At 35.7% G+C, this 12095-nt stretch overlaps 1 protein-coding gene across 1 annotated transcript in view; it reads right to left on the bottom strand.

The window, feature by feature from the left end:
• Nucleotides 1-711: 711 nt before the first annotated feature.
• The window catches only part of LOC149549431 (putative methyltransferase PMT23), a 130808-nt gene continuing 119424 nt past the window's right edge, over nt 712-12095 (bottom strand). The window contains exons 9-10 of the mRNA XM_089792807.1: nt 1631-1825; nt 712-1455 (exon numbers count right to left, since the gene is read on the bottom strand). Of these exons, the coding sequence (XP_089648933.1) occupies nt 1236-1455; nt 1631-1825 (415 nt within the window). The 3' untranslated portion in view covers nt 712-1235. The remainder of the gene's footprint in view (nt 1456-1630; nt 1826-12095) is intronic.

Genomic DNA, 12095 nt, shown 5'->3' with positions numbered 1-12095 from the left:
AATATTCTGTGGACAAGACACATGGGGAGGAAAAAATCTTATTACATTAAAGAATTTAATCCCACTTCTAGTCATGATGAAAAGGCCTATATAAGAGCACCTATTAACTGGAAAGCAAAAATGTTGATGTCACAACTTAGAACTAGTTCACATCAGCTGCGATGTGAAACTGGTCGGTGGCAAGTTCCAAAGGAAGAGTGGGCAGACAGAACATGTTTATTTTGTAATATGGGAACAGTTGAGACAAAGCAGCACTTTGTCAAGGAGTGCCTGGCTTACAATGACATCAGATCTGGTTATACAAAAATACTGCAGAACAAGGACTTCAACTATTTATTCGAGGAAGATCAAGTGAAGAGAGCAGCGGATTTGATTACCAAATTTCAGAGGAGAGACAAGTTAACTAAAACTTTACAACTCACTAGTTCCGCTCCTGACTCGGGAGGGTGATTGCATGGGTCCCATAGACTACTTTAGTCTCGTGGACGTCATTAAAATCTATCATATCATATCATATCATTGCCTAAGGATGTTATCACATTGCTTCTTAATAGTATCACGCAGCAAGTTAGAGGTATCTGGAACTCACGTTTTCTAGAGGATCCAACTTGTCAAACAATTGGGCATGTTGTATACAATAAAATAATGCACTATACAGAGGAATTTCAGTAATGCTGAAACACATTAAACCATGTTCAGTAACAGGAGAGCTAACATAATTGTTCATATTTTACATTATAGAGACCAACAATTGACCTAAAATAAATGTAGAAAAGATCGCAAATACATCTCAAACCGGCACACTATGTAGTACAAAATTCTTGAGCAAATGGGTGGATATTGTCAGTGCACCATAAAAAATACTCGGCTGCAATTTTTATGAGTTGAAGATAGTGTTACAAATGGGGATGGTTGAAGCCAATGGCCCAACGGACTTAATGGATACCTCAGACTGACAGTCCAAGGATGAATTTTAGCAAAATAGATTACATAGTGGCGTGATTTGCATCTCTTATCATGTGCATGATCATCCACCTAAATTTTCTAACCTCAGAATCTGGCATTATGTGCATCAGAGGCCCCATCTGTCATGTTCATTGCATTATCCATTGCATACAAACTTACAATAGTATTCCACAATTCTGAATGGAAAACTATTATTTTAGCAGCATGCATCTCATATTGCATTATAAATCAATGAAGATATATGAAAGCATGTCGGCCTTCTTATAGAGTTATGATAGGACATGAGGGTCTTTCTTAGGACGCCATCGATCTTTTTGGGCTACAATAAGCTTCTTATTTTCTTCCGTGGTTTTAGTATTAGTGTGCCATTTCAGAGAGCGCATTACAGGCAATAACTTCTCCACTGTTGGTAATGTTTCATGAACTATAACCGATCCTTGTGGCCTCAAGATTCTATCCATTTCTATGACTATATCCACCATATTACACCTGCAATAATACAACCATCATCAAGGATAAGATATATTCACATAACTGACTTCCAGAGTGGCCTTAGCATGTACAATCATGGGAAATTATCCCTCAATTTTCTTCATTAATTCTTATGAGGGTTTGTTCTCTTTACTATAAAGTAATGGAACAATTAGAAAGGAAGATTACTTACTTTAATGTCGAATTGCTAAAGAGATGATCTGCATGCAAAAGATCATATGTTCGTGGATAAGTATTGAAGGATTCGCACCAATCATGATAAACCCCAATAAGTCCTCTATCAAATATAACAGGTAGTGTATCTGGGCCATCAGTTGGAACAACATTCATTACCCAAACTGGTTCATCTACAAGAGCTGCAGCAAACCTGGAAAAGAAGACAAATTCCTAAGAGGTCTCAATATGCTTATTTCAACGAAGAAACCAAAGTTAGATCTATGTAATGAACATATCTTTGTATGCTTTACATCTTATCCTGTTTATACACAAAAAAATGAGCACATTTGTTCTTATGTGATTTCTTATTCTACTTTATATATTTATTTTGATGGCCTTTCTCTATTAAGTTTCGAAAGAACCAAATTCAATTGACAAACATCAAAGCTTCTTTGTACTCTTGGCTAAAGTAACAAAAATCTGGAAAAGATAATGTACAAGTGGTTTTTAGTTTGTTGTAACATACAACACCTAATACAGATCTTTCAAACAGGATGACATTGCAAACAGCAAAATATAAAACACTGTCTATGCTAGTATGCACACACAAATCCTCAAGCATTAGTAGTCAAAAGCTACCCAAGTCTCATGACATACATTTCCATCAAGGCATAATTATTCAAACAAATATTTGTATAGTTATCGAAGATAACTTTTATCTCAGTGCATTGCCTTCTAGATATGGCTAACAACTTAACCCAAACATAAGCTTATGTGCATCATTCAAGGGCCAAACTCTCATGTGAAATTGTACAATTCCAACATATCGACTACTTAAAGGCATCATCAAGTTGATCAATTTTATATATATATATATATATATATCAACGATAAAGCTTCACAAGAGCTTTCACTATCAACATCTGATGATTTACAGTTGTCTACTTCTAGTAGGACAGCTTTAGCCTTTATACATCACACAAGAAATCAATATGAACATAGTCTAGGGAAATGATACACATCGCAAGAACAATCCAACAGACAACATAACTGAAAGCAAAGACATTGTGTTACAACCACAAAAAGTTTATCTTCTTATCAATAATCATCAGGGTACATTAAAAAACAAAAATAAAATACCAGGAAATAAACTTAGTAACAAAGGACAGTGTTATTCAAGAACATGAAATATAGAAATGTAATTGTGTATTTCCTTATCTGACTGTTATGTACACAGATCCATGAAAATATGTTCAAAGATTGAGACAGATTGTTGCAACTTTGGACTCATTTACTACATTTTCATATATTTCTGGTCAAAGGAGATGAAAAGACTATTTTGTAAGGCAAAGAAGTTCATCATCAACTATTTCAAATCCTTGGTACTCTTTCCAGAATTGACACTACTGATCCAAGAGACAGTATGTTTAAAAATACTTAACCAGAAAAGAATAATAGGACACCTCACCTGGCATGCAATTGCTTCACCACTAATCACAATTGGAAACCATTTAATCCAAAGGTAACCTCAGTTCACACTCTACAACAAATAGAATGGTTCTCATATGCGTACATTTTGGACACCAAAGTTTGAACACGCAAATAATGCTCGGAAGGGTACTGAAATTGCAAATGGAAATTATTGATTATTTGAGACCTTTAGATAGAGAAAATTATCTGTTTTGTGTTATGTCCCTAATTTTTAATTAAATATTTCAATTAGATAAATTAATTAAATGGTCCTTAATATTAAATAATATCACGACTTGTTTAATTAATTGATTTAATTAATAAAGGAGCACAATTTTTATTAATTATCCATAGTTGTTTGCCGTGTCGGCATTCTTTTGTCATTTTCTATATCAGAGTAGCACAACAAAAGATTGACGGATATTTACTTTTCTTGCCTACATCCAAGTGCATGTACGTGATCATGATGCAGCATGAAGATTTCAGTAGGTACAACTATTTGTGCTTGGTTTGGGACCCTGGAGCTGCAATGGGCAAACCATTTGATGATGGATTACTTGAGGGCAAGCAATCTTTGGGCGACAAGGATTTGTAATGTCCCCAATTTTAAATAAAATATTTTAATTAGGTAAATTAATTAAATAGCCCTACAAATTACATAATATCACATGGACTTATTTAATTAACTGATCTAATTAATGAAAGGACCCTGTTTTAATTAATTATTTGTAGGTGTTTGCCGTGTCAGCATTCTTTTGTAAACCTTAGGGAGTTTTCTCCGAAGGAGTATTTATGTGCAGCATATAGAATGTTATTGGTATGCGATTTGGATTATTTTTATTGTATTGCAAATTCTTGTTGAATTTCAATATTGTTCACCATTTTGGAAGAGCAAGACCTTCCCTAATTGGCTATCACAATTTTGGTGGGATTCCCTCACCCTATTATGTCCTTTGTATTAAGTCTGCAAATATTATTGTTTCTGGAATCAATAAAGTTCGTATATGTTCAACTACATCCTATACATTGTGACAAATTCACTATATATTTGATATTTTGTGGTTTATAAATAATTGCATAGTCAGATTTGACTGGTCCTAACAGCTTCTACTCTTGTCTATCCTCCTGCTTTACAGTCCATCCTCCCGCTTCCCGTACATCCTCCTGCTTTTCCATACGTCCTCCTGCTTTACAATCCATCCTCCTGCTCTACCTTAAGTCCTCTTGTTTCACAGCCATCCTCCCGCTTTATAGTCCATCCTTCTGCTTACCACACATCCTCCTACTTTACAATCCATCCCCCTACTTTACCATACATTCTCTCTACCCTCACTTCCATCCATACAGTCTGTCATAACACCACCATACGCCTCTCTACCCTCAGCCATACAAACATTCTGCACCCATACAGGTATCGACCTTTGTCATACAGTCATTTGCTCCTACCCATAGGGACACCACTCCTCTAGTCCGTATTTGCAATCATAAAAGAGAAACCAGTCCATATACCTATTCAGGAACATTACATTTTTCTCTGTTTTATGTCATGGCAGGTCCTCTCCACATTCAGTCAATGATTTGTCACATCTTCAGATACACAGGTAACCTATTTCATTTTTCATTTTTAGGATTTCATTTCCTTTAAGAAATAGCTATAAAGGACTTGTCATGAAAGTGTTAAAATTAGAGTAGTATCTTAGCAAAGACATCTCATTGCGAAGATTGCTTCCGGGTTGTACATAGCCTTCATTTCAATAATTTTTTTGTTTAAATTGCAGTAATGCTTCTTTTTTCTTTCTGTATAGCTGCATTGACTTCATTTGAATATTAGCACATTAGATTTGGCAATTTTGTGTGGTTTAGAAGACTACCAACTCACTCTAGATCAGAAGTATCATAAGTAGTTTGTCAAATGTATGTAGTTGTACATCCCATCAAGTGAAGTCAGACTAGAGGAAGTACAGTCCTAAGGGTCTGGTCCTTCAAATTATCTTCTCTGTCAGTTCGACAAACACAAATAAGAAAAAGAGGGAAGAAGACGATCTTTCAAAATATTGCCCAAGGAAACCCTTGAGAAGCAAAGGAGGGAATAGATAGAGGAACTTTCTGTCCTTCCACAAGATGTATCTACGCATCCAGCTCTTTGTCAACAAGACCCTCAAAGGTCTGATGCCGTTGAGGATGCAACCAAAGTTTTGACAAAAAAAATTTTGAATGCAAAAATGATGCAAATTTACTAGACAAGTGACTTGACCAATTGGAATTATAAATTTTTCCTACAAATAAATTTTCTGACAATAAAATAGTCACATTTATACTTTTCAAAGTTGCTTTCCACATAAGAAACACAAGGAATTCTATGCTTTGAAAATAGCCAAGAGAAGAATTGCTAAGGTGAGATGACTGTCCTATGAAAAGCCATGATGACTAGTGCACAAAGTTGCAACAATTGTTATAGGGGCACACTTATACCTATGTAAATGTTGGTGTATGTGGTAACAAGGGATACCGAGTTTTCACATGATATAGTCTTGGAGTCTATAATAGCCTGCAGTTCTACATGCAAGAAGAAATTAGTTCAGGCACAGTGAAAGAAATCTATTGGTATGCAGTCAAGATAGAGGGAAACCCCTGAAATTGTTCCCATATCTTGCTAATTTATATTGCTAATGATGCTTTTGTAAAGTATAATTGTGAAGGAGCAGCATTCTAGGTTATGTTGAACTTGATTTTTAAGCACAAAGTTTAAGGTTCAAAGTTCGAAGGTTCAAAATGCAGATTCAAAACCCAAAGTTCAAAGTTGAAATTCCAAAGTGCTCATGGTTCAGATTCAATGTAGCATTCCAAGTTTACTGTTTCAAAGGTGCAGTTTGTAAAGCCTGATTGTTCAAAGCATGTTGGTTCTCGACATTCAAAGGATGGGAGTTTAAAATGATATATTTTCTTCATCGGTAAATAATATTTTGCTCCCTGATTCATAAAGTTCCAAAGCACAACTGCATTCAAAGGTAATTGTGGACAGGAATATTAATGAACAAAACAGACTTATGTCTGGATATATATGAAATTGGTGAAAAGAAACCTTTGTTGCATTTGGAATGAATGTCTCATTTTCCTTAAATGGCCTGCAAAGAATGTATAGTCATTTTTCACATTAGCAGTTGGCTGATACAAGGACTGTAAGTGCAAAAGATTCTGTGTGTAGCAAAGCACCTTCATGGGATAGATGTACAAAAGTTCCGAGAGGTCTGTTTACTCACAAAAAAACCATTGGAAATAATGCAGCAAAAATGGACATGTGCTTGGAAATATTTCAGGAAATCAATTCAGAATAATTCTGTTTGGTATTGTTACAGAAGATGTGAAAGTGTCTGAAAACTTTATTTTGGCAAGTCGGATTTCATGACAGACATATAGATCCTCACTCAATAGCCAATAACTTTTGCCACAGACATTATTCTGCAAATCGCTTCGGTCAGAAATTAGAACTCAGAAAACTAGGATTGGGAAAACATATCCAAAAAGGAGGTCGATCCAATTGTGGGATAAAAAATAAGTCCCCCGAAATGAGACCTAATTTTACTGGCAGAAGTATTTTCAGTCCGCTGAGCAAAAGGAATATCCTTATTTTGATTTAACATATTTAAATGTCACTTGATCAAACATTATTTAAATATGTTAGGATATATCCTCATAAGCTTTAAAATTAATAGTTTATAAGTATATCAGATTCCAAGAACAGAAAAATGAAGGGAAAATATCCAAACAGAGAAAATTACAAATATATCAAGTGATTTGGCAATGGTGGAGTCATGTGGATCGAGTGGATTGGCTATAACATGGACTCATCAATTTATGTTACTTTAACTTTGGCTATATTATAAGGTTTCATTTACAAAAAGTATTAACCAACAACATTATAATGATCTTATAAGATGAGAGTCATTGGGAGGATATAAAAAGGAAGATTAATTATTAATCTTCCTAAAGATTCAGTTAGGGAACCGAATTCAGGAATCATGAGATTATTTATCGCAAAATGTTTAAGAGAAGACGGTTCTTCTTTCTCTGGAAGTTCTGTGGCTCAGAAAAGGAAAAACTTCTTTGAATTTTATTGTAACAGGGGGATATATAGGGATTATTTTTATTTTCTGCAATCAAGTTGTAATCGCAGAGACAAAGTGATCTTATGGTTGTTTTGTTATGTTTTTGAAAATGAAAAGGAATAAATATATGCTAGATCTTGAGGTTTGAATGTTTATTTTCCTGGTTGAACTAGATCGTGTGGTCTTTTCTCTCCTATTTCCAATGCAGTTCATTATTATCTTTTGCAAAATAAGCTATTTGATTCCTCCTACTTCGTTTGTAATGTGAAAGACTCAATAAGTGGTCTTGTGGTTGTCTGTTGGTCTTTCCTCCATTATCTAATCGTAAATTTAATGATCGCATTTGTTCCATATTGATGGGTGAATGTTAGCACGCCTTAGTGTCTTCTGGTTAAAGACATAACCAGTTATTTGATTCATTGTAGATCTTTCTAGGAGCTCAATTCGGAGGGTGATTATCAATACAATGATAATCTGTCCAACTGTCAGTGATCTTTGTTCTTTGTGCTGGGCATCTTGAGCCATTCTTTTTATCTCTTTTCGAAGGATGAATCTGTTTACTAACACATACATACAATACACACACACACACACGCGCACAGACATACATACATACAATACACACACACGCGCGTGCGCGCACAGACATACATACATACAATACACACACACACACACACACATCTGGTCAACCTTCTTAAACTAATTCATTTCAAAAAAACATTATTGCATCAACTTAAAAACCATTTAGGCTTTATTCTCATGGGTTCCCAGGTGAGGGCATTACAATACATGCTTATGAGGCTCCAAATCATGTCCATCTAGCTGATGAATAAGCAGCTAATCATCTCAACAGATATACTTTATATTGGAATTTTCTATTTGTATTATGTTAGGATGAGTTGTTGAATAATTACTGACAGTGCTTCATTGCTGTTGTCATTAGCACATTTGCAGCTTGCTAATCATATGGAAAACAACATATAAGGTAGAAGTTAGAACTAGCTTATAGAAACCCAGGGCATATCAGTTGTTCACATCGCTGCTAGAAAACCCTAATGCCAGTGCCTGAGATCCAAAATTTTCAAGAGTTGTAGGTTCAGATCCGAGCCAAAAATCATTGTTATCAACCCAAAAGACCTGCTACTAAGGCGCAACAACCCTATTCCAACCACTGTCACAGTCTGAAGCATATTACCTACACAAGTAGGATGTATGTTAGGATTTAGGTGACCTTAACCCTTTGAATTGTTTGAGTATTTATTACCCTAATGTTATTTGTAATTTATCCAAAAGAGAAAAAAAACGTTTCAACAACAGTAGTAAAAGAGCTCATGTAAAGATGGAGTTAAAATTACCATTTAGACTTTGGGAAAAGTACAAAATAGCTAGGTATCCCATTTAGAATCTTCTATTTCGGGTGGTTGTACACGTGTAAGGTGTTTTAAGTGCATGTATGACATTAAGACAATTATAATAGGCTATCATAAGTCACTATAAGTGCATTCAAATGACTTCTATATTGGTCCAATTAGGTGAGATGCCTTATGATAGCCCTAAGAGCATCTGTATGTTTTGGTCCAAGACTGCATTATTGGTCCTATTTTGGGCTGCATACATGTTTCCAAGATGGTGGGCCGTATCAATTTTTACCATGGTAATTTTGCAACCTTGCTGTTAGCCATGGTAACATTTTATAATTGTTGAATTGAAATTTGAAGAGAAGGATTATATATAATCTCTACATGCTATATAGTGAAGTAATGCTCATTTCCATGATGTTTTATGTTCATCTAGGATAGGTTTATTAAGCATATTAAAGTGATCCAAAGCATAACAAAGAAGATGAATCCCTCCATGGTTTTCTGTATTAAGACAACTTAAAATTTTCAGACTTGCATACAATCAAATATTGTCACTGGATATAGTATAAGCCTTAAATCTCATTAATACTTTTTTTGAAATAGAGATTGAATAAATTTCCAACAATTTCCAGCAATTTCTTAACAAGGGTCAAGATCAAAATGGGTGCAATTACACTCATAAACTGAACTCTGAAGGTGTTGTTTGACTCATTGTAGGTATCCATGACAGCTGAGTAGTATTGGCACATTATCAAACATATTTATATTTACTGCTGTAAAAAGTATTGTATATGCGTTATAAGACATTACTGTTGCAAACTCATTTATGCACAACTTCTGATAATCTTTGACAGTAAATAAAGCTTCACAATGTTATTTTAAGGCCTTCTTACATTGAGTGGGGCAGTGTTTGAATATTGAATGTTTGATAATCTATTTAATAACTACAGCACTCATTCAGATTGCACCTGACAGGAAACCTTACCGCTGAGTTTGTTTGCAGCCCTAGACCATTACATTTTGTTTTCTTGTTTTGTGGTTTCATAAATGATAAATTCAATTGCATTTTGGTTGAGGGTTTCAAGTAAATTCCACCAGTTCTTTGGCCTGAGGTTTCCGCTGAATTTTATTTTAATCTGAGCCTTGAGCAATTTAACTGCAGTTTTGGTCACTTTTGGGAAAAGTGTACATTTTATTTTTTCTTGGCCAACTTTTGCACCTTCCATATGCAGTATGATAATGCATTTTAGTTCTTCCTTTAAGAGGTTTTCAAATATAAAACATGTGCCGCATTTGCCCCTAGTAATAGTCAACAAAAACATACATCCTACCTAGTTCCTTCTTCCCAAGTGAAGGTCTGTTTCCGCATGCCTGATAATTTATTTATTCTCACAGTCAGGTTTGGTCTTGAATGAGTTAAAATGGTACACAAGCCAAAATGGTCAAAGATATGATGACAAGATGGGAGACGGTAACTACACTTACATCTGTAAAAGCATCAACATGGGGGGGAGGGGGGGAGGGCGGCATATTTAACCCCCTAGTATAGTTTCTTTTATTGCTCATTGTAGTAATGTCATCTCTCTGAAATAATATTTAATAATAAATAACATAATAAAATTAAAATATGAAAAAACATAAAAAGTAAATGATAATAAATAAAACATAATATAATTATTAAGTTGAAGGAAGGTCAAGAGATGCATGATGAAGATTTGTGACTCCCTGAACATAAGATATGAAAGGGAAAGTATAGTTCATTTGAAAGGGGTTAGGGAGGAAAGAAGAACAAGGAGAGCATAGGAGTAAAAGGATCAATGAAAGAAGAAAGGAATGTGAAGAAAATAAGTAACTCTTTTAGAGGGCAGCAATGGTGAAAGGTTGTAACTCTTTAAAAAGGTTCTAATTATGAAAGGTTGCGACTCTCTCAAAGGGTATAAATAATGCAAGGTTATGACTCTTGGAGGGTGGTAATTGTGAAAGATCGTGACCCTTGCAAAGGGGGAAACATGGTAAAGGGTCGTGACTCTACCTCATTGCAAGATATAAAGGGTAGATGGTTTCATTTGAGATCATCTAAGGGAGAAAAATTTGGGGAAATATTATATTATTCTCTAAGGCAACCATGAGAATTTGTGGGTCCTGAAGGGAAAAAAGAAAATGGAGGCTTGAGGTAGGGAGACGAAGTCTGAGAATGATTCTAAAGCTAAGGATGAAGAGGTGACGACTATGGAGAAAAAGAGGAATAAGGTTTCTAGTACGAGTAAGAAGGCCAAAAGTCAAGACATGGAGACTAATTTGGAGGTTGAGGTGGAAGAAAATAAGCACAATGTGGGTGGTCAGGATGAAGAGATTTTAACTGATACTGGTGGTTGCAGCTCTAATAACGAGGGTTACTCTAGTAGCCATGGGGAGGCCTCTGCGAAATCTATGAATAAAACTGGGATAGGCTCGAAGAAGGCATATGATAATAAGATTGACACTGCTGAGACCCCAAAAACTGAGAAGAAGAAAAGGAAAGGGACTTAGAATGTTAACCCATTGCAGACTAAAGAGGTTCCTATGAAGGAAAATATTTCGGGGTCTGATACCAAGGAAGATAAGGAGCCCCATGAGAAAAAGGAGGAAGAGCTTAAGGAAGCCCAAATTAGTCCTCTGGATAATCCTATGGAGAATGTGTCGAGCGTGAACCGAAATGTTGAGGGGTCGGGTGATGATCTAGGTGATAAGATTGAAAAGAACTTGATTGGGGGACCAATTGACACTAGGCTTGAAGATATTAAAATTGGTTAAGGTAAGGAGCATAGCAACTATACTATTGATGAGCCTAATGAGATGGATGAGGAGTGTGAGGGAAATCTAGAGTTTCTCCATAAGGCCAAAATACGGGTTGACATCTCCCTCATGGCCGATACTCGGATATATAACAAGGTGAGTTTACTGAAATCGACTATTGGGGAATTGGAGGCTATTTTGGATGCAAAGAAAAACAAAAGGATGAAGCTGGAAGCTAAGGTTGGGGACATTCTAGGAAAACTCCTGGACCATGAGGCTAAGCTTCAGCAGCTTGTTAAAAACAATGAGTAGAACATGAATATGGTTACCTCTAGTCTATGCGTTGCTACTGCTAATCTGGGTAAGAGAAGTGCGGAGGAGATCGTCTCCATTATGGTGGCTTCTCTAAGTGGAGGTCCTAGTAAGCATACTAGGCTGAGTACAAAGAAGGCAATTGAGGTGGGACCAGGTTTGAATGCAAAGGAATCAATTGAAGAGGTGACTAGTTTTGGGAAGAACCTAGCCAAAGTTGTGAAGGAGCTTGTCTAGTGTAGTGATGTCTCTTTTTGTCTTTTAGTTTTTTGGTCTATTTCGTTCCCTATTGGTGTTGGTCCCTGGTCGTGGTCTTTGGTCCTAGTCATGTTTGTTGGTCTCTGTTTTCTTCTAGCAGTAATATGGTGTTTCCCCTTTGGGGATTTTGAAATGCTTTGTAATGTATTATCTCTAAGGTTTCAAGTGCTTGTAAAATCTGTGCTTTCTGCTGGTA

Source organism: Cupressus sempervirens, chromosome 7 (assembly GCF_028749045.1).
Source record: "Cupressus sempervirens isolate cs-2001-9-10 chromosome 7, ASM2874904v1, whole genome shotgun sequence".
Lineage (NCBI taxonomy): Eukaryota > Viridiplantae > Streptophyta > Pinopsida > Cupressales > Cupressaceae > Cupressus > Cupressus sempervirens.
Note: the sequence above shows the minus strand (reverse complement) of the source record. Positions and strands in the feature narration are given on the sequence as shown.